Below are 23901 nucleotides of genomic sequence, written 5' to 3' on the forward strand. Positions count from 1 at the left end.
CGATGCATTGTGAGCTTATAGATCGGCTATTTTGGCGTGACATCGCTGTGCAAGGTATAATATAGGGCTTAAGTGGTTGATCAGACTAATGAATTTAGTTGATTAAAATAATACGAAATTAAACTTTATGTGTCGATTGGTGAATAAGAAAGGAAACAAAATCTCCAAGAAAAAAATAGCTTTTCGATTATTCAATTAACTGAAAAAGTATTTGATAGAATAATCACTGCGAAAATAATTGATACAGCCTGTGATACTGTCATATTATTTAGTTTACTGAGGCATATTATTATTAGTGTACTGAGGCCAACAGCATCAGTGGATGTGATCCTGTCATATTATTCAGTTTACTGAGGCCTACAGCATCAGTGGATGTGATACTGTCATATTATTCAGTTTACTGAGGCCTACAGCATCAGTGGATGTGATACTGTCATATTATTCAGTTTACTGAGGCCTACAGCATCAGTGGATGTGATACTGTCATATTATTCAGTTTACTGAGGCCTACAGCATCAGTGGATGTCATATTATTCAGTTTACTGAGGCCCACAGCATCAGTGGATGTGATACTGTCATATTGTTCAGTTTACTGAGGCCCACAGCATCAGTGGATGTGAGCCCAATCAACCACAGTTGGACAGTAGGCCAACTTGATGTCTTAGTAAAACAAGAAAAGATAAGATAGGTCATCCCTTGGCCTACTGGCAATGTACACAAGTAGTGCAGGAACAGACCCTCAAAAAGAGCCTTAGTTTTTCAGATACCCCTCCCCGGAGTAGAACAAGTCAAGTCAAGTCAAGTCAATTTTATTTATAGAGCACATTTAAAAACAACCAAAGGCTGACCAAAGTGCTGTACAACAGAGTTAAAAAACACACAAAAAAGCATCAAAATACATACACAAGCAACTGCAAGCCAAATACACAAGACAAAATCAAAACAGGAAGAACAACAATATATACAAAAAAGCAATAATACAAAACTCATAGCAAAAAGGCAAGTAGCATAAAAGAGAAAAAGTGGGAGCACGTGGACAGGTATCCAACAATTTCTATTATTTACTAGTTTATGTACTATTTAAAAGGCCTGAGAGAACAGGTGCGTTTTTAGTCTGCTTTTAAAAATGTCCAGAGAGGGTGCAGCCCTAATGGATGGTGGTAAATTGTTCCATAATTTTGGGGCGGCAGCCGAAAAGGCACGGTCCCCTTTTGATCTCAGACGGGTGTGTGGGACTTTGAGGAGCCCTTGATCCGCTGATCTTAGTGTCCTAGTGTTGTCGGGGGGAGGAAGCATCTCGCAAATGTAGGGAGGAGCCAATCCATGGTGGGCTTTATAGGCGAATAATAAAATTTTAAAATCTACTCTATATTTGACTGGAAGCCAGTGGAGGGACGCCAAAATGGGGGTGATGTGGTCCCACCTTCTGGTACCAGTCAGGAGCCTTGCAGCCGCGTTTTGGACGAGCTGCAGTCTGGAAAGGGATGTATTAGAAACACCTGCATACAGTGAGTTGCAGTAATCTAGGCGGGAGGAGATGAGGGCATGAATTACTTTTTCCAGGTCGGGGGTTGATAGGAAGGTTTTTATTTTGCTGATTTGTCTAAGTTGAAAGAAGGCACCTTTAATAACGGCATTGATTTGTTTGTCAAATTTGAGGTCAGAGTCCAGGATTGCACCCAAGTTTTTGACATGTGGTTTGCAAGTCAGTGGGCCAAGGGAGGTGGTGATGATGTTTGTTTTGTGAGGGGAGCCAAAGAGGATGATTTCAGTTTTATTGTCGTTGAGCATGAGGAAATTGTCTGACATCCAGGATTTTATGTCTGTGAGGCAGTCTAGCAGGGGATCCAGTGAGTGTGTGTCATTTGGTTTGAGGGGGACGTACAACTGTGTGTCATCGGCGTAGAGGTGGAAGGAGATGCCGTGTTTCCTCATAATGGAGCCCAGAGGGAGCATATACAATGAAAAGAGGATGGGACCCAGGATTGATCCCTGGGGGACCCCGCAGGAGAGGGGGGCGGAGGAGGATGAGGTGTTGCCAAGCTCAACTATGAAGGACCTTTCTGCCATGTATGATTTGAACCAGTTAAGGGCAGTTCCCTGGATGCCAACCTCGTGTTCGAGGCGCAAGGTTAAAATGTTGTGGTCGACAGTGTCAAATGCGGCGCTCAGGTCGAGCAGCACCAGGATGGCACAGTCGCCTGAGTCTATCGCCCGGAAAAGGTCATTTGTGACCTTTAGTAGTGCAGACTCAGTGCTGTGAAGTGATCGAAAACCGGACTGGAAGACCTCGAGGGATGCGTTGTTATCCAGGACCAAACAAAACGGGACATAGTTTTTTCATATCTTTAGGATGTCCCCTTCATGAAATGGATTGTCCCAAGTTTTACTTTTACTGCAAAAGTCATGAAATTGATCCATGAAGTGACTCACCACATAGGCAAAAAAACGCCTATGCTGAAAGTGGGAGCTCCAAGTAAATCCTCTGTCATTTTCTACCTGCTGGTTGTTTTTAGATCATACTTGCACAGATGGTCTACAGGTAGTGTCCCTACATCCCAAAACAACCGGAATGCCAATATGTGGTTCTATTGTGAATCAGCAGCCTTTTTATAAGGCCTTAAATAGGCGGAAATAGCAACAAGTTGACTTTTCTGAGCAATATGTACTTGTAACTTTGGTCCAGCTCTTTATCAGGGGTAGAACTAGATGTGACATTGTCTTTAAGATGTCCACTTCCTGAAATGGATGGTCAGAAGTTTTACCTTTACTGCAAAAGTCATGAAATTCATCCACAAAGTGACTCACCACTGCCAAAACACGCCTGAAAAGGGGAGTTCAAAGTCAATCCTTTCTCATTTTCTACCTGATGTTTTTGGTTTTACATCATACTTAAACAGATGGTCTACAGGTAGTGTCCCTACACCCTAAAGCAATCAGAATGCCAATATTTGGTTCTATTGTGAATCAGCAGCTTTTTATACAAGGCCTTATTACAGGCGGAAATAGCAAAAAGTGGACTTTTCTTAGAAATATTCTAGTCCTACCCTTCTATCAGGGGTAGAAAAAAACATCACCTTGTTTTTCCATAACTTTGACTTGTCCTCTTCATGAAATGGATGGTCATAAGTTTTTCTTATATGTCAAAATTCATGAAATGTATTCATGAACATTTGCAAAAAGAAAAAAAACAATGCAGAAAAGTCCCTACCTACCTAGTTAATCCTGCTTCATTGACCACCTAATGGTTGGATTTACATCACATGTTCACAGATTGTGTACAAGTAGGACCCCAACACCCAAAACAACCAGAAATATATGTCAAAATATGCTGTATTGTGAATCAGCAGGATTTTAGGCTCCTACTGTAGGCCTTGTTAAATATTATATTATGAAGTTATTTTTTTTTTCAGAGTTACTTCTAATCCTGATGTATTACTGTAAAATGCCTGCAAACAAAATGACTGCTTAATAACAGGACATGTATTCTGATACCATGTTTTCACCCACTTCATATTCATGTGGAATCTAAGGATGTTTCTCAGGTAGGCCTAATATCCTGATGCCTCAAAACAGATGGAATGACAAAATATAGTTCTATAAGCCAGACTTAAAATGCAGTATGGGCTAAGTAGAATACACTACTGTGTGCCATTCTTCATGAATAATCATCAATCAGCAGCTTATTCTCAATTTCATATATTTATTTACTTTTTTGAGCAGTGTGGGGGGAACTGACTGACTGGGGCCAAAGCGTTTTCCATAAGCTGCTGATTGATGATTATTCATTAAGAATGGCACACAAAAAGTGTATTCTACAGCATGTACTTAAGCCATACTGCATTTAGGTTGTATGGGCTTATAGAAATATATTTTGTCATTCCTGAGGCTTTGAGGTGTAGAGATACCTGAGAATCATAGATTCCATATGAATATGAAGTGGCAGGGTAAAAACATGGTATCAAATTGTATTCCCTGAAGCAGTCATTTTGTTGTATTTGTAGGCATTTTACAGAATTAATAGATCAGGATAAAAGTAATTCAGATTTTTGTAATGCCTTTAACCAGGCCTAAGAGCCTATAAAACCCAATTCACAATACAAGCATATTTGTTAAAAATTTGATAAATTAGGCATTTAGTCCATGAACCAGAACCCCAAAATTGAGCCAGATATTGAATATTCCCTCGTTAAAAACCTTTGACTCCAACATCTTAACAAAATTAAATGAGTATGTTGACTCTGGCTTTGTCCAATGTTCCAATGTTGATTTTGGAAAGTTATGCAAATGTGGGAATATTTTCCTAATGCCCAATTTGCATATTTAAATATACAATTTCAGACTTGTAATACGATAAATCATTGTCTTCATGTAAGTAATCAACTCAGGAAGTTTCATTATGATAACTCTTTTTTAAATGTTGTCATTTTTTCACCTGTCATGTACGTATGGGGAAAATAACCAAATGTGTGATAACCATGAAAAAGCTACTCCTGTGGAAAGGTTATCATATATTTATTTACTCATATTGACCCTATGAACAATTTAATATAGGTTTGGTTTTGCCCACTCTTTCGATAATCATTGCTCAATTTTGGGGCTCTGGCTCATGGACTATTGGTGCAGAAACTTTATTGAAGAATGTCATGACCTTTGCAGTCAATGTAAATAGTTTGATGGTTGATAGTTAGATGACAAGTCAAAGTTATGAAAAAACAAGGTCAGGTTTTGTTCTACCTCTGACCAAAATCACAAGTGAATATTCCTATTTCTGCCTTGAATAAGGCCTTATATTATATAAAGGGCTGCTGGGCACTACCTGTAGACCATCTGTGTATAAGTACAATATGAAAACAACCAGCATGTAGAACTCCCTATTTCAGGGTAGGTGTGTTTTTGCAGTGGTGAGTCACTTCATGGATGAATTTCATGACTTTTGCAGTAAAAGTAAAATTTGGGACAATCCATTTCATGAAGAGGACAAGTCAAAGTTATGGAAAAACAAGGTGAAGTTTTTTTCTACCCCTGATAGAAGGGTAGGATCAGTATTCCATGTGAATATTTCTAAGAAAAGTCCACTTTTTGCTATTTCCGCCTGTAATAAGGCCTTGTATAAAAAGCTGCTGATTCACAATAGAACCAAATATTGGCATTCTGATTTCTTTAGGGTGTAGGGACACTACCTGTAGACCATCTGTTTAAGTATGATGTAAAACCAAAAACATCAGGTAGAAAATGAGAAAGGATTGACTTTGAACTCCCCTTTTCAGGGTAGGCGTGTTTTGGCAGTGGTGAGTCACTTTGTGGATGAATTTCATGACTTTTGCAGTAAAGGTAAAACTTCTGACCATCCATTTCAGGAAGTGGACATCTTAAAGACAATGTCACATCTAGTTCTACCCCTGATAAAGAGCTGGACCAAAGTTACAAGTACATATTGCTCAGAAAAAGTCAACTTGTTGCTATTTCCGCCTATTTAAGGCCTTATATAAAAGGCTGCTGATTCACAATAGAACCACATATTGGCATTCTGATTGTTTTGGGATGTAGGGACACTACCTGTAGACCATCTGTGCAAGTATGATCTAAAAACAACCTGCAGGTAGAAAATGACAGAGGATTTACTTGGAGCTCCCACTTTCAGCATAGGCGTTTTTTTGCCTATGTGGTGAGTCACTTCATGGATCAATTTCATGACTTTTGCAGTAAAAGTAAAACTTGGGACAATCCATTTCACGAAGGGGACATCCTAAAGATATGAAAAAACTATGTCCCGTTTTGTTCTACTCCGGGGAGGGGTATAGTCAACTTTTGGGCTTTTGGTTCCTGCACTAAAGACATTCAGTGCTGATCAGTCCAAAAGTACAGCTTACTAAAAGCATTGCCGCATTCTACCTGAGGGAAACTGAGCAAGATAACAGGTCATGAAGTCATCATATCAGTTGGGTTCATCATACTGATGAAATGCGAGATATTTATTCATTTGTACATTCATCTGATTTGACTTGTCTTCATTGTACAGCACATTAGTCAACATGTGTCAAAAAATAAAGTGACAAACAAACACACACACACACACACACACACACACACACACACACACACACACACACACACACACACACACACACACACACACACACACACACACACACACACACACACACACACACACACACTGTAGGAAGGCCATGAAAGCCTTCATCACATTTAGAAATTGCATTACAAACAAAACTGGAATCATTGAGTAAAAATCAACCATTCTGAATTAAAGGACCACTTCACCCATTTTCAACCTATCTTCATATAACTGGTCCTCACTAATGCTCATTATAAGATTTCTGTCCAATCAGTCTGTGTCTCAGAGTAGGACTGTGGACAGTTCAGAAACCTGCCTACTATACCAGTGACATCATCGGTAGACAGGTTTGGTCATTTCAAACAAGATTTCATTTTTTTTCTTAATAATGTAAGGAAAATATATTCTATTTCAGCATGCTAACTTTCCAGGAAGAGAAAGGGTGTTGTTTCTATTAGCTTATAATCCCCATCAACGATGATGTCATTGGTAGGCAGGTTTCTGAACTGTCCACAGCCCACCAATGAGACACAGAGTGAGTAGACAGAAATTGTGCCATTTTATAATGAGTATTAGAGAGGATCAATTATATGAAGATAAGGTTGAAAATGGATGAAGGGTCCATTTGGACCACTGGTGGTCCACAGACCCGATGTTGAGAAACAGTGATATAATCGACCATTCTGAATTTAAACAACGTATTGTCAATAACATGAATCAAGTGTTTGTGGTAAGTCTGGGTTGTCTAGATGTGTATATAGACTGGATGCATTCTCTCAGGCGGTTCTCCCAGTCAGTCTTCCAGTCCAGACTCCTCTCCAGGTTCTGGCAGCGGGTGGCCATCTGGTCCAACGCCTTCACCGACTCCGGAGGGGCAAAGGTCAACCCCGCCCTCTCCACTGCCGCCTGGAACTCGGCGGGAGAGGCTGTAGCTACGTAGCACCTGGAAGAAAACATGCTTAACTAATTACAACTAATTACAGACTAGGGGTGCAGCAGTTAATCAAACTGATTGTAATGCAATGGATAATAAGGTGTAATCTATTTGAATAAAAAAACTGATTTGGGGAAAAGGTTAAAGTGGCCACTTTCAACCTGGCATCAATATTTATCTCCGCCAGGCCGGAATGGTCATGCTGTCTGTGTGTCTGTGAACAGCAAATCTGAAGCAGCGCTGAACAAATCAGCGTCAAACTTTGCACACACACTCTCAGTATTCCATGCCCACTGTGGGCGTGGCCAGGTAGGGGAGGTGGGGAGCCCCATATCAATGAGTTTCCCGTTTACCAGTGTTGCCATGTCTGCTTACATTAAACAATTTTGGGTGTGCGTAGTTGCTTAATTGGGCTTGCTTTCTAATGTTTTTTAAACCAGTGGCTCCCCCATTTTTCCATGTCAAGGACCCCCAGATTAATATGTATTTGTCCGCAGAGTTGCAGACCCCCATCTGAAAATATGTGGTGCCAGGGACCCCCTGGCACCACATATGTGTGTTTTAACAACACACAAGATGTGTGTTGTTAAAATGTGTCCAAAAATATTCTACAAGCTCAAAACGTGTCGTGATGTGACACATTGTGAGCTTGTTGATCTGTTATTGTCTAATAGTAAATGTAAAGTGAGCCTAGTTAAATGGTCTGGTGAGTCATGCACAATGACCGTCAGACAGGGTTTGGGTACTCCATACTTTGTGCCTGTTGCTGCATTAAAAACAACGTGATGACCTTTCACCTGTGAATCGCAGGGTCGTGGGGACAGTGGTGATGCCACACTGCCACCGATGTGTGGGGACACAACAAGTAGCCGTTCTCCTCCCAGCATCTCCTCATGGTGCTCACAATCATAGATATAAAGGCTAGATGGCTCAAGGGGGCGTCGCAAGCGCAGCTCAACCGCGGCCACCTTGGGACGGTCATTCATAACATTATGTCTATGGTGCATGTACTTTGAAATAACCATAGCGTGCTCAATTTTCATCCGATTTTCAAACGGTTTGGTGTTTTGTAAACACCAAAGATGTAGTTATGATACCGCATACTCATAATTATAATCATGTTTTTTTTTTTATATAAAATTAAGTATGCGGTATCATAACTACATCTTTGGTGTTTACAAAACACCAAACCGTTTGAAAACGGATGAAAATTGAGCACGCTATGGTTATTTCAAAGTACATGCACCATAGACATAATGTTATGAATGACCGTCGCAAGATGGCCGCCATGTGGCAACGTCTTACTCCATTGGCCAGCAGCGCGGGTGAGTCATCTAGTGTTTATATATATCTATGCTCACAATGCCTTCATCTGTCACCGTTTGTGTCCATATGGCCTGGGATAACTGATGAGAGAGAGAGCACAACCACATGACCCATTAGACCACTGTTTCCCAAACAGTGGGTCGGGACCCATGTTTGGGTGGTGGACCAATTTTTATGGGTAAATTATCCCTTTATTGTGTCTTCCATTTAAACAATATAGCCTACATATATATTTCATAAGATGTAAAAAAGCTATTAAAAAAAAAAAAAACTTTTCATGAATTAAATGAATATTTCAAAAGTATAAATAAATAAAACATAATCATAATAATTTCCATAAGTAAACAAAAAACAAACGTTTAAGAATTAGTGAAAATAGCACCTTGTAGATCTGCTATTTTCACTGGTTTGGGTCCCGGGCAAACGTCTAATTTCTATTTAGGGTCTTGAGTAAAAAGGTTTGGGAACACTAGAGAGAAGGAGAATGCCCAAGGCCATTGTCCTTACCCAAGGTTATCTGACCGGATGTGCCAAGAACCATAACTATGATTATAAATATGTTGTTTTACTTTTAATATTACTATTTTAAAATATGTTGTTTTAAAAATCGTTCTAACTGAAGGGCATGGCAGAGTCCACACCACAACTACTGTATAACAACAATGATAGTGGTGAACAACATCGTTTGGATCAATGGGATGAGTCTGCCTCTCCCTCGAGAATCAGTGATCTTTGTTATTATTAGTTGAGGAGATGATTATGTGTAGCTAACGCTAGCTGATAGACTAGGTGTCAATAGAATAGAATAGAAAATGTGTATTGTCATCAATAAAAGACAACAGCAATAAAAATGCCAATTATAGGCAGCTTCAGGCAGGGTGTTTCTATAGTGTAATGAAGCTGTTTGTGTAGAACTTCAGGCAGGGTGTTTCTGTAGTATAATGATCCTCTTTTTGTAGAGCTTCAGGCAGGGTGTTTCCGTAGTGTAATGACCCTTTTTTTGCAGAGCTTCAGGCAGGGTGTTTCTGTAGTGTAATGAACCTGTTTATGCAGAGCTTCAGGCAGGGTGTTTCTGTAGTGTAATGAACCTGTTTATGCAGAGCTTCAGGCAGGGTGTTTCTGTAGTGTAATGAACCTGTTTATGCAGAGCTTCAGGCAGGGTGTTTCTGTAGTATAATGAACCTCTTTGTGTAGAGCTTCAGGCAGGGTGTTTCTGTGAGAACGTTGAAAGTCTTCCATCAAGTCCTTCACTAAGGCTCCATCTCTCCCTGATAGCAGCCAGAACACACGCTCCATGTTATATGGATCCTATGGAAACATATGGAGACATATAGAAAACATATCCATGTTATATGGATCCTATGGAAACATATGGAGACATATAGAAAACATATCCATGTTATATGGATCCTATGGAAACATATGGAGACATATAGAAAACATATCCATGTTATATGGATCCTATGGAAACATATGGAGACATATAGAAAACATATACATGTTGTATGGATCCTATGGAAACATATGGAGACATATAGAAAACATATACATGATGTATGGATCCTATGGAAACATATACGCAAGGCCTGATCATCCCTAGGCCGTAGGGGGCGAGTGCCCTGGGGCATCAGCCACTGAGGGCACCACATGATAAAAAAAATATATATATATTCAAATGGCTCTAGCGGCCTAGCGGTAAGGCCGACGGAAATGGCAGTGAATGTGTTGGATGCAACTCAAAGTGAACTTTACTCAGGTATCCGACCTTCCCAGCCCGTGATATTAAAGATATACGGGCGACAATGGACAAGGGGCGGCCATAGCTGAATGGTTAGTGAACCCGCCAAGGGAGCCAGAGGCCCTGGTTGCCCCAGGTTCGATTCCAGGCCAGGTCAGCATATGTGTCGATGAAATGAAATTTGTCCCTGAGCAAGACTCTTAACCCCTAATTGCTCACAGGTTCTCATTGGAAACAAGACCGCAAGGACTTTCATGAACAACCTGTTAAAAGGAATTATCCTTAAAACTCAATCAAAAATCAGCGATTGAAAATCGCCAAAAGTGGCCGTTTTGACAGAAGCATTTGAAAATTGTGGGAGGAGCCTAGAGTAGCAGTGACAGTACCTGGATGTCTATAGCGGGGGCCAGTGTGTGTGTGTGTGTGTGTGTGTGTGTGTGTGTGTGTGTGTGTGTGTGTGTGACTTTTTAGATAATAGCAGATCTACCAGCTCACAAAGTGTTGCATTGTGTGAGCTTGTAAATCAGCTATTTTCAAATATAAAATAGGGCTTAAGGGGTACGTTTTGCAGTAAAAAGTACAATATTTACCTCTGAGTGAGAGTAATTTTTAAGACAGTGTTTTTCTGCTAAATGGGTGCAATTTATACCACAGTTTTTTTTTTTTAACGTTGTTTGCTGTTAAATGAGGGAGAGCGTGCTGCCAGAGAATGCACTCGCTCCTTCTGTGTTAAATTGGTGTAATTCGTACTACAGTGTGTTTCTGCTAAATGTGTGTAATTTTTACCCATTACAAAGGTGATGTCAACCTTGGTGTGCACGCCTAGGCCACGCCTATTTCACACCACAGCTTCAGAGCAGGGGTTCTCAAACTACCAGCTCACAAGGCCTCACGTTGCAAGGCCTTGTGACAGTGGCGGAGCGTCCGGGTAGGCCAGGTAGGCGGCCGCCTACGGGCCCGGGACTCCGGGGGGCCCGGGCCGTCAGATCACATGGACCTTTATTTTATTAGAATTAGACGCACTTTGCGTGCTCCGCCTCTCAGCAGCTTTCCCAGAGATTCACCAGTTTACATGGAACTGCCTAAAAACCGAAATAAAGTAACTTTATTCTCCATCCTGGCTAACCCCTCCCACCCACTCTATGGCGAGCTGCAGGATAGGGTGAGCACCTTCAGCCAGAGGCTCACTCTCCCCCCGAACATTGAGCGGTACAGACTATCATTCATGCCAACTGCCATCAGACTCTACAATGCTTAAGAACTCTCCCTAAATGCATGTTGTTGGCCCTGGTCTAGTGTGTGTCCATCTGTTTTGTTTTGTTTTGTTTGTCTGTTGTTTACTTATTTATTTGTTACACTGTGCTGCTGTAACGCCACAATTTCCCCTTGGGGATTAATAAAGTATTTCTCATCTCTCATCTCATCTCATTTACTATGTATTTTTGGCGAAACATGCTATTTCCAACTGGCTGCAGTTATGGAACGGATTACGGGGATCGGATTTATTTTTTCTCGATTCTACGAGACCCCTGTGTGTGTAATGAGGGGATCACCGTGAGGACGTGTGTTTGCGAATATGTGGAACACATGGATGACTAGTAGGTCAGTCTCTTCTTAGACCAGTGTGCTTTGCAAGCTGGTAAAAACCTCTGGCACTCTGCGTTTACATGCACAATATTTATTCATTCAGAATGAACTCATTCCGAATAGAAATGTATACCCAACTGTTTACATGGCACCTGAATGAAAGTATTCCTGTTTCTCAATCGTTTACATGAGCAAAGCATTCATTCGGAATAGAACTCTGGTCATGCGCAGAGTGCTTCGGGCCAGGTTGGGGGCGGCGGACGGGGGGAGGGGGCGGGGGTGTTTGACAGGTAAACATATTTATTATTTACCTCTGGCAGCCTTGGTAATGAATAATAACAATTAAGTCACGGCTGCCAGAGAGAAATAATAACAAGCCACAGCTCACAATCAATCAAAGCTGCCAATTATATAGGTAAATGAGGAAGAAGAGAAGAGAGACAATAAAACAAGTTAAGAGAGAGAAGGTAGAGAGAAGGTTTGATAATGGAAGCACACCGCATCCTGGCTACGGCCATTGGTCTGCTATTGATGAGTTTAATGCAGCAAAATCAGCTCCCTGGGCCTATTCCTACACTTTCCTAAATAAAACTCACCCCATTGGTGCTAAAAGCTGTCAATCATGCAGGGAGACGCCCCTCTCTCTAGCCTGAACATTCCTGAACGGCAGCCATTGTTGTAAAGTCTTCAATGGACATTGAAACTTTACCTTAAAATAATTTTATTGAATCACACAATGTACCTCCAAAAATGTGCATGCAATGTACTTATAAAGGTAATTTACCTGAAGCCTCAACTTCAATTAGATATTTTTTGGGGGTTTATTTAGTATAGTTTTAAATCATTTTATGTGCACAGTATGTGTACATGTAAGCCCACTGTCAAAACCGCAAAAGAACAAATGTATACCAGTCTGATACCAGTGCGTTTACATGGGCAATGTAGCCCGATTCTATCGGTATACCAGCCCTTCAAACCCGAATGAAATTTCATTCGGATCAGACCGGTATGGCCATACCGATGCATTTACATGAGCACACACACACACACACACACACACACACACACACACACACACACACACACACACACACACACACACACACACACACACACACTCTCTCTCTCTCTCTCTCTCTCTCTCTCTCTCTCTCTCTCTCTCTCTCTCTCTCTCTCTCTCTCTCTCTCTCTCTCTCTTTTTCTCTTTTCTTTTTTTTTATTTTTTACTTTTCTGACTAATCCATATTACAATGAAAAAATAAAACTAACATTTAAAGAAAGAAATAAACTAAACCACCAACCTCTCCAACCTGTCTGGCTTTGATACTTTGCATACCCATTGTTTCATTGTTGCTATCTGTGTGTGCCCCCCACACGGTCACAGAGACACAGCCATTAACAGGCAGTCAGGGGGGAAGGGAATTAGTCTGGATTTGACCAGGAGAATACACATATGCTTTGACTTGAAGCAAAACATTTACTGTAACTGAAAGAAAGCAGAAAGCTCTGAATCCACACGCTTATGAACAAATTGTATTATCCCTATCACAAATGACACATTTATACTCAAATCTAAGAAAAAGGGAGTTGGGTAGCTGCCCCTTTAACCACTTAAACCCTTAGTAAACTTGTACTTGGGTTTGCTCTTTTTCACCCCTCTACACCAAACCTCTTTGCCAAAAATAGCCGATCTACAAGCTTGAAGATTGGTTTATTAGCCAGGGATCATTTTAATGGTTACCAGTTAAACGGTTAACAGTTAACCTGCCATAGCCATCTCTAATAAATGAAAAACAAATACTTAAAAATTGTAAAAATACAATGTAATGTCCAATCTGTATGGTAGAGTATGTTCATACAATATAACTTTTACTATATATATAATTGAGGTGGTTGCATTTTGTGTCCCTGCTCTTCTATTGAGACATTTAGATTGTGTCAAAGGTCATGTCTCACCTAGACACAGGATCTGACAATTATTGTAGCTATGAGCATGTAGATTTGCTATTTTTGGCCTTAGTGTTTAGTTTGGCAGTGGTAAAACAAAAAAACAAAAACAAATCTGTTTACACATTATTCGATTTAGAGTGCGTGAGTGAGTGCGCGAGCTTGTGTGTGTGTTCTAACCCATGCCCAGTTAGCCCACGCGGGACCCAAGTGGGCTTGCCCGCTTCCAACCCACGCCCAGTTAGCCCACATGCAGCCCACGCGGGACCCAAGTGGGCTTGCCCGCCTCAAACCCATGGCGGTTAGCCCACATGCAGCCCACGCGGGAACCAAGTGGGCTTGCCTGCTTCCAACCCACGCCCAGTTAGCCCACATGCAGCCCACGCAGGAACCAAGTGGGCTTGCTCGCTTCAAACCCACGCCCAGTTAGCCCACATGCAGCCCACGCGGGAACCAAGTGGGCTTGCCCGCTTCCAACCCATGCCGGTTAGCCCACATGCAGCCCACGCGGGACCCAAGTGGGCTTGCCCGCTTCTAACCCATGCCGGTTAGCCCACATACAGCCCACGCGGGACCCAAGTGGGCTTGCCCGCTTCCAACCCATGCCGGTTAGCCCACATGCAGCCCACGCGGGAACCAAGTGGGCTTGCCCGCTTCCAACCCATGCCGGTTAGCCCACATGCAGCCCACGCGGGAACCAAGTGGGCTTGCCCGCTTCCAACCCACGCCCAGTTAGCCCACATGCAGCCCACGCGGGACCCAAGTGGGCTTGCCCGCCTCAAACCCATGCCGGTTAGCCCACATGCAGCTCACGCGGGACCCAAGTGGGCTTGCCCGCCTCAAACCCATGCCGGTTAGCCCACATGCAGCCCACGCGGGACCCAAGTGGGCTTGCCCGCTTCCAACCCACGCCCAGTTAGCCCACATGCAGCCCACGCGGGACCCAAGTGGGCTTGCCCGCTTCCAACCCACGCCCAGTTAGCCCACATGCAGCCCACGCGGGACCCAAGTGGGCTGGCCCGCTTCCAACCCACGCCCAGTTAGCCCACATGCAGCCCATGCGGGACCCAAGTGGGCTTGCCCGCTTCAAACCCATGCCGGTTAGCCCACATGCAGCTCACGCGGGACCCAAGTGGGCTTGCCCGCCTCAAACCCATGCCGGTTAGCCCACATGCAGCCCACGCGGGACCCAAGTGGGCTTGCCCGCTTCCAACCCACGCCCAGTTAGCCCACATGCAGCCCACGCGGGACCCAAGTGGGCTTGCCCGCTTCCAACCCACGCCCAGTTAGCCCACATGCAGCCCACGCGGGACCCAAGTGGGCTGGCCCGCTTCCAACCCACGCCCAGTTAGCCCACATGCAGCCCACGTGGGACCCTCATAATTTGCCCAGTTCAAGCCCATGCCCACTTGGTACCCAAGTAGCCCACCTTGTACCCATATGGGACCCAAGTGGGCGTGCTGGCTGGGTTTCTATTCTGAATGAGCATTCATTCCGAATTGAAGTGTAATAAACCTGTCCATGTAAACGCAGTAGTGTTGTTAAAATGCACACAAGACCATATTGTTCACTCAAGCTGTCTTAAGAGACAAGCATGCAGGCAAAGGGTTATATCAGGGGTGGGCTGGTACCAAAATTCTCAGCCCTGGCATTTTGGTCCGAACCGGCCCCTGGGTTACATGCACTAAACCCCCATGTGAGACCAACCACCTGTAGGACTATAGCCCACCCAGACTATAACTGGCAAGACAGTAATGACAATACTAAGCCCTCTTAAGCTACAATCATTGATTTGCACAATAACAAAACAATACTATTTAAAACAAATATCTGTGTCATTTTAGATTTTAGCGAGAAGAGAAGATAATGTATCTTCCTTTCTTACTCTCCTGAACTGGAATGCAGCATTTTATGTTGAAAGAATTGCCCTCTGTAGAAATCCATGCGGTACGCCGTATCTCCAGTAAAGCTTGATTATACTTAATTGAGTGCGGTGTCACACACAGAATTATAGCCGATCTACAAACTGCGACGCCTTGTGACCTTGTAGATCGGCTATTTTTTGTGCGCGATACCGCGCGCAACGAAGTATAATGCCCTATCAAAACCTAACGTGGCCGTGCTCACGCACTTGTCCACTCAACGAGGCGAGCACACAGACACACAGAGACGCGCAGACAAGTGATCCGTCTGAATTTGCGATCGATAGGTATGTGTGGACAAAAACAAACTAAGTACTGTTATACTGTTCATTTAAAATAGTTAGTCAAATATGGGCCTCTCTCGCTCTGTAAGTCCAGTGTAATTTCACAATTTGCAAATACAATTTTGATTGATCACAAAATGGCTGACTGGCAGACACTTCTAGGCAATCAAGTAAATGCTTAAATATAATTAATAACGGCAGTAATTAGGGCACGCTTGGGGCAGGTTGTGGCTCTTCCTGCAAAAAATGTTTCATCAATGTGTTGGTCAATGTGCCGCATGATCAGGGCAACAAGGTTTTGTCCCACTGTTGTAGAGTAATGTATGCTGTATTTCTCATATAGATCATCAGTGACGGCATGAATATTGTTCAGTTTGTGGAGTTATTTTTTCAGTATAATTCTTGATTCCAAGTGTTAATTTAAAAAGAGATATTCCTCTAAATCTGGGTAGTCTGGGTGTTTTTTTAGGGCATTATGTGCCCTTTGGAAAATCCAGCGCCTGCCGCTCCAAATCCCTCTGCACCTCCCTGGTGGTTACAGAGAGGCAGGTGTTCTTTGCCAGGCTCAGGCTGAGGTGGTCTGGTTGAAGGTTTCACATGTAAACATGACATACAGCCTGCTCTGTTCCCACATCCTCTCCTCTAGTGCTGTTCTCTAGACTCTCCCACACACACGGAGCTACTAGCTCCAGTTTAATATCTAATACCAGCATGCATAACGGATGGATGGCGCAGTGGTAAAATATTTAGGTAGTAGCCTATAGCTTGTAGAGTTGCTAAGTTTTGCCATTTCTTTTAAAACTGTGAAGTGTTCACTCAAAGACCCTGGGAGCTGAGCTAAGAACACCAATACACTGCTATTCACCACTGTGGCCTGGCTCTGCTTGAAATGTATATTTATTATGATCAGAGTTTGTGGGAAATTCAACAGCTTCTTTGTATATGTGATTCTGCCAGTCAGTCTTCCTTCTTTCTCTCATGTCACATGAGTGAATGTAAAAGTGTGTGTGTGTGTGTGTGTGTGTGTGTGTGTGTGTGTGTGTGTGTGTGTGTGTGTGTGTGTGTGTGTGTGTGTGCGTGCGTGCGTGCGTGCGTGCGTGCGTGCGTGCGTGTGTGTGTGTTTGCATGGCTGTATGCGTGTGTGGTGTCAGTGATGTGTGTCTGTCTTTGCAACAGCATCCAACAAACATTTTTCTAAACTTTAGATATACTTCTAAATGTCTGACTTCATCACAGCAGCATTTGTTCTATTTTTCTCAACCGTACCTGGATTTTTCAAACACAGTCAAACAGTACTTTCGTTCCTAAAGCCATAACTGTATTGTGCTTCACAATCAACGATTACAAAACCACTTTTCAGACATATTTCCAGGTTCCCTTTAACTTGTAAATTACTCATTCAATTTCAACAACATTTGTTGTATTTATATCAAACGCACAAGGATTTTTCCAACATAGCCAACACCACCTTTAGCTTCAATAACACGCTAGCCTTTACTGTCACGTCAGAAAATGTGTGTGTGTGTGTGTGTGTGTGTGTGTGTGTGTGTGTGTGTGTGTGTGTGTGTGTGTGTGTGTGTGCACCATCCACACCCTGCCCTTATACAAACGGTCAGCAAAATGATCTATAAACTTCAAGCTAATTTCTAAATTACTGACTTAATTTTAGCAACATTTGTTCTATTTTTCTTAACCGTATCTGGATTTCTTAACACAGTCAAATGTTCACGTTCCCAAACCCATGGCTGTGTTGTGTCTCAAACCGTCCAAACGTCCCTTTCAAACTCCCTTTTCTTACATATTTCCCTGCTTCTATTTAACTTGTAAATTCCTCATTTAATTACAACAATATGTATTCTAAATGTTTACCAACAGTACATTTCAGACAAGCCAACATTATTTTTAACATTCATAAAAACATCGCCACTTCTACTGTCTTCAAACTACCATTACAAACGGCTTAGCAGAATTATTTCTGAGCTTTGGTATAACTCCTAAATTAGTCAATTCATTACAACAACATATATTCTAATGTCTTTCAAAAGTACAGCATTTTCCAAGCAATCCAACCATTATTTTAACGTTCCTATAACGAGGTCACATCACAACTGATCCATGCGAACGCTATGCTTAAAACTGAGAAAAGGAAATGATTCACCATCATTCATGAAAATACATTTATTTTAGGGTGACCATACGTCCTCTTACCCGGACATGTCCTCTTTTGGGTGCCTGTCCGCCTGTCCGGGGGGTTTTATAAATTCCTTCAAATATGCGGGGTTTTGCGTGTGTATCTGTGTATCACAGTCACAGACCATTAAAGCATATATATTTACAATTCACGTTCAATGGCTCGTTTGTAAAAACAAACTCTGAGAGGCGGACCACCACTCCACCCCTGAACGTGTATTATTCATAACTCAACACTGCCCTGCTCTACTTGCTGCTTCTCACTAACTGCTCCAACTGTAAGTGCATCAGAGCAGGAAACCTGTTGGTGGCCCCATGCAGTCAAGGCACAAGATGAACAGGATGTGAACCGTTTGTGGTTAAGAGAAGGAGACCATACAGCTGAACTAGACTCTAGAGGAGCATAGGTTGCCAAAAAGGTTGTTAGAAAGGCTGATAAAAAGGCTTCAAAACTTCGTTAAATCTAAGGTCAACAGGTGCAAAGACAACTCAGACCTGAGCCACTGTGTACATGACAAAACATACATTAACGTTTACACACTGTTGAAGGGCCAAAAGTTCATCAGACAAAAACATTCGGCCAACAGACAGATCAGACAGACAGGTCAGACAGACAGGTCAACAGACAGATCAGACAGACAGGTCAACAGACAGGTCATAAAATCATCACACACAGTACAGAATTCCCATTTCAACCTCATCTCATGTTTCTTTGTTCCTATAAAACTCTGCAGTGAGTTTTTAGCGGTGCCAGCCACTCTACATTTGACCGTGTGTGGGTCCGTCCGTCCGTCCGTCCGTTTGAGCACGGCAAAGATGCAACACATGCGCCACTTCAGGACATGCACACACACACACACACACACACACACACACACACACACACACACACACACACACACACACACACACACACACACTAACACACACACGTGCGTGCACGCATGCATGCATGCACACACACACACACACACACACACACACACACACACACACACACACACACACACACACACACACACACACACACACACACACACACACACAAGCCAGCACTGCACACATGCACACACACACACACACACGCACGCACGCACGCACGCACGCACGCACGCACGCACGCACGCACGCACGCACGCACGCACGCACGCACGCACACACACACACACACGCACACGCACACGCACACACACACACACACACGTAACATGCGGTCCTGCGAGGCGCACCGTTGCAACACATGCGCCACTTAAAGACGGGTGCAGTACGTTAGTCCGACAGCGCATTCCTCCGACAGCGCAGCGCTCCGACGTTTCCAATAGAAAACCCGAACCAAACCCGCACCCTAACCCTAACCGCACGCGGATGCCACATAGTCGGAGAAAAGGTCTGTCGGATTAACGCATGCCTCCCGTGTGGGGTGTGTGTGTGTGTGTGTGTGTGTGTGTGTGTGTGTGTGTGTGTGTGTGTGTGTGTGTGTGTGTGTGTGTGTGCACGTGCGTGCGCACGTATGCAGTCCTGGCTTGTCTTGTGCATGTCTTTAAGTGGCACATGTGTTGCAACGGTACGCCTCGCAGGACCGCATGTGACGCGTGCGTGTGTGTGTGTGCATGTCTTTAAGGGGAGGCATGCGTTAATCCGACAGACCTTTTCTCCGACTATGTGGCATCCGCGTGCGGTTAGGGTTAGGGTGCGGGTTTGGTTTGGGTTTACTATTGGAAACGTCGGAGCGCTGCGCTGTCGGAGGACACACACACACACACACACACACACGTAACATGCAAACCTGCAAAGCGCTACACACCTGCACTGCACACGAGCAAGCCAGGACTGCACACGCACATGCGCGCCACATGCGCGCCACATGCGCACCTGTGCGCGAGCACACGTGTAACATGCAGACCTGCGAGGCGCACCGTGCACACACGCGCGCCAGACCTGCACACGAGCACGCGCACGCGCACACACACACACACACACACACACACACACACACACACACACACACACACACACACACACACACACACACACACGCACACGCACACGCTCACACAGACACACACAGAACTCCCCACACTCCCCACCATGAATCACACACAGGTGCAAGATCTTTATGATGAGCTGAGGGGTTGCCTATGCCAGGTGTCAATCATTGTCAATTAAGAGTCAAGGCAGTCACAACAGTACCCTGCCTCCACCAGGCCTCACACTAGAACAGCACCCACACCACAAACATATTAGTTAAAGGCAACAATTGTTTGCCACCACTTCCCTGTCTCTGTGTCTGCTTTTGGGTACCCACCCTGTCAGCTATGACAGATCACTTTTTGCCACTCACCTTGGAATGCATTTGGCCCCACTGCTATATACCTGCACCACTTAACAATTGGGTGTGATTTGCTTACAGTGGCGCTGTTCAGTAGCCTGGAAATGAATTTACAGGGATTTAACATTGTTTCTCTAGTTCATATTTAGCCCAATTAAATAAGCTCATCAAAGGCACCGCTTCCTTCACACAAGGGTGTGATTTTTTTTAAATGGCTAGGAAGAAGAGGGAAGAGTCCTAGAGAGGAAGATAAGAGAGGAGGTGGACTTCTTGAAGACCTTCCTTCTGGACCTTCCAAAAGTTCCCTCACACTACTGTAGGTCCTCATCCTCTAAGTCTAAGATGTACCTGGAGCCTGTGTTCAAGTCCATCAATCACCTCTATACTATGTTCGTTCCAGTGCAGAACATGGCCTCCAGGCTCTGTCAAGGCAAGTGTTCACCAGAATGTTTAAGAATGTTTTCATCCTAGGTACAACGTGGATGGCAGTATGGAGTACAAGATAAACCACTCAGCCACCTGAAGCCCTACGAGTCCCCATCTCTGAGGAAGAAGAGCAACGTCACCAAAGTGGCCCCACTGTACACTTCCAGGCACGCCATTAAGGCGCTGAAGTTCAAACACCTGCAAGAAATTAAGCTGGTGTTGCCCAAAGATTTCCACGGCTATTACGACGCTTTCCGCCATGAGGAGTAATGACCACCACCGTGAATTTCACACTCTTCTTTCCCTCTCTCTTGGGTTTCTCTCTCTCCCTCTCTATGACATCACCACCTGGAATCACAAACTTGATTTGATGATATTCTTGACTGGGTTCTCATGTTCCTCCCTGCCTGGCCACAGAGGGGTTTATGTTGAAAAGTGATGATTTGTCACAGTCTGGGCCTGCCACTATATCAAAATGAACAAACAAAGTAGTATAACAAATAATATAACAAGTGTTAAAATGCATCTGTAAAGTATACAAGAGTAAACAATGCTCTCAAACCTTCCTTGCCTTTTCTTACACTTAAATATTTAAACCAGATTAACTATTAAATACATGAAATGGAAAAGAAAGAAGGCTTAAGGTTTTCTAGTGTGTGTTCGTGCGTGCGTTCATCCGTGAGTGTGTGTGAGACCTGTGTGTCTGTTGGTTCCATCCAGGTTGGCAGGGCCTCAATGTATTTCTCCTCGTTGGTCCAGTAGATGTGATCATTGATGTAGTCTAACGTCAGGCCGTAGGGCTTGGAGATCTTATCCTTCACGATGACTCTCCTGTTGGTGCCGTCCATCCCCAACCTCTCTATGTGGGGGTTGTTGTCACTTGTCTGACCAGTACAAGTATCTGTCAGGGAGACACTGTGTCAGGGTCACTATTCACAACTAATCACACATAGTGGACATACAATATGAAAACTATCGAAATAACGTGAACTATAAAAAATAAATAAAAAATAAAAATAAAACAAGGCTATCATAGAGAAAATGTCCTTAGTTTTTGTCAATAGCCAATATCTTTCCTAGAAAATAGTGAACAATGTTGTTTCAGTATCATCCTGCACTTTTTGAATCTTGCCCCTGACCACCCCATTTTACAATAACAAAAAACTAAAACTACTACTAAAGGTAAGGTTTTAGTCCATTTTTAAAAGCATGGGTGGACTGTGGTTCTCTCAGGTGTTCTCAGGTGTTATTTAAATTGTTCTTGTAGGCTACTGCAATGTTTTTTAGACAATCAATAAGAATATTTGTAATGACACCTATTTTCACAGGTGTTTTAGTTTTTATCTGTTTAACCTGGATGTTCCCATTATTAATTATTATTAATAGTCAGCGTATCCATGCTAGTAACACTCAGTATGTCTTTGGCCTTTCTACTTCCTTGAAATACCACATTACCTCTATCCTTCTACTCTCTCCATAACACGTCTTCCAGTGATTACTACATCCCCACCACTTCTTCCAGTGATTAATACAATCTTTAAGCATATAATAAGCATTAACACGCTTTATCATTATTCTGTTCCTCCATCGTTTTTTAGTTTATTTAACTTTTACTGTTTTTATTTTATTCTTCTAGAGACTAGAGTAAAACTAGTAGAGTATTTCTACTCTTTCCTCTCACTCAGAGTCACACTCTCTCTGTTTTTTGGCTCCTCGCCCAGCTTTTGTGGTTTCCTGTCCTTTAAGAGCAGTTCCTATTTCTAGTCGTTTCTTATCCTCTTTCGTCACACTCACTGACACTGCAGCATTTATGAAGTCTTAACTTTAACCCCTTGCGTTCCAGCATGAAACAGAAAAAGACTTTTAAGTATAAGTTCATCATCACTTATTCTAGATGTGGAAAATAACACAGTTCAAGCACAAAAGCATCAATACAAAAGCATATATGCAACAATATGGTGGAGGAAGGATCTGATCTCCATCATCGCCAACTGACTCTCTTAGGGGCTGTCTGGAGAGGATGGAGGGGTAGTGGAAGGCCGGTGTGGTAGGCACGCAGACCAGGGAATGATGCAGCCTAGCGATAACGCGGCCTGGTGATTGTGGTCGTTGCGACATCAACCTTATCAGCTGCTCCGGTATATATATATATATATATATATATATATATATATATAAATATAAATTATTAGTTACGGGTTTAAAAGAGTCTCTTCACTGAATCTAAGTCAATGAGGAGCATATTTTAAATGATACATTTCTAGTCAATGGAGAAATGATTTTGTATTTATTTTCCACCTTTGGAGTTACATCATGATGGCAAGGTACACAACCCAAACCTCTACCAAAGTGGTCTTGCAAATTTGGTAAAGAAAGTTTACACAGTCTTATATTTTATATCATATTTCCATTACTGAGATACAGTATTTTAGGGTGTATCAGCCAAAGGCTTAACATGGTGATAGACAGTGAGGGAAAAAAAAGGCTAAAGTACTGGTTCTCAATGTCAGGTCTGTGGACCACCAGGGGTCCAAATGGACCCGTAATCCATTTGTACGCTCTCAGAGTTACATAAACACTGATGATCCCAGATATAAAACAAGATATGTCAAATGGGGGTATGTGGTCTAATGCACATCACGCTGGGGGTCATTGAAATGAAAAGGTTTGAGAGTCACAGGGCTAAAGGACCTTTTCATCTACAGTGTAAAGGGGTCATGCAGGGTCTTCAACAATCAGTCAGTAGAACGTCTGTAACAGTCAGATAATAACATAAAGTGATTTAACAGTACGTACATCAGGCCTTAGGTAGCGTTCACACTACGGTCCTTTAAAAAAAAAGGACCTGCTGTAACCATGACGACCTGATTTGTTTGTGTTCAGGGTAACCAATGACATCTTCCTGTACTGCACACAACACATGTAGGAGATGGAAACACTTCATTTTAGTCAATAGTTTATTCTTTATTGAGGTTTTCACTTCATAAGATAACAAAGATTAAAAATCTAACATAACATAACATAATTAAACTATGAATGTAAGTGGTTACCACTGCTGTCAAATGTCAAATCAAAAGTGAACATTACAGTTGTTCAGAAGCATTCAGGTCCATGAGCTTTGCATGATTTGATGGATCCT

At 42.9% G+C, this 23901-nt stretch overlaps 1 protein-coding gene and 1 long non-coding RNA gene across 2 annotated transcripts; both read right to left on the minus strand.

Annotated features, from left to right (window-relative positions):
• Nucleotides 1-5969: 5969 nt before the first annotated feature.
• On the minus strand, nucleotides 5970-7908 carry LOC311057159 (threonine synthase-like 2; the record flags this gene model as incomplete). Its single annotated transcript, XM_084074110.1, has 2 exons — nucleotides 5970-7022; nucleotides 7811-7908. The coding sequence occupies 2 exons, from the start codon at nucleotides 7906-7908 to the stop codon at nucleotides 6797-6799; spliced, it is 324 nt and encodes a 107-aa protein (XP_083930236.1). The 3' UTR covers nucleotides 5970-6796.
• Nucleotides 7909-8368: 460 nt separating this feature from the next.
• Nucleotides 8369-18265, minus strand: LOC311057517. Its single transcript, XR_014601964.1, has 3 exons — nucleotides 18026-18265; nucleotides 9522-9647; nucleotides 8369-8419 (listed from the first exon to the last, which is right to left on the minus strand). It is a non-coding gene; the product is annotated as an uncharacterized lncRNA (long non-coding RNA).
• Nucleotides 18266-23901: the final 5636 nt, after the last annotated feature.

This window comes from Gymnoscopelus microlampas (assembly GCF_963454915.1).
Source record: "Gymnoscopelus microlampas genome assembly, chromosome: 12".
NCBI classification, from domain to species: Eukaryota; Metazoa; Chordata; class Actinopteri; order Myctophiformes; family Myctophidae; genus Gymnoscopelus; species Gymnoscopelus microlampas.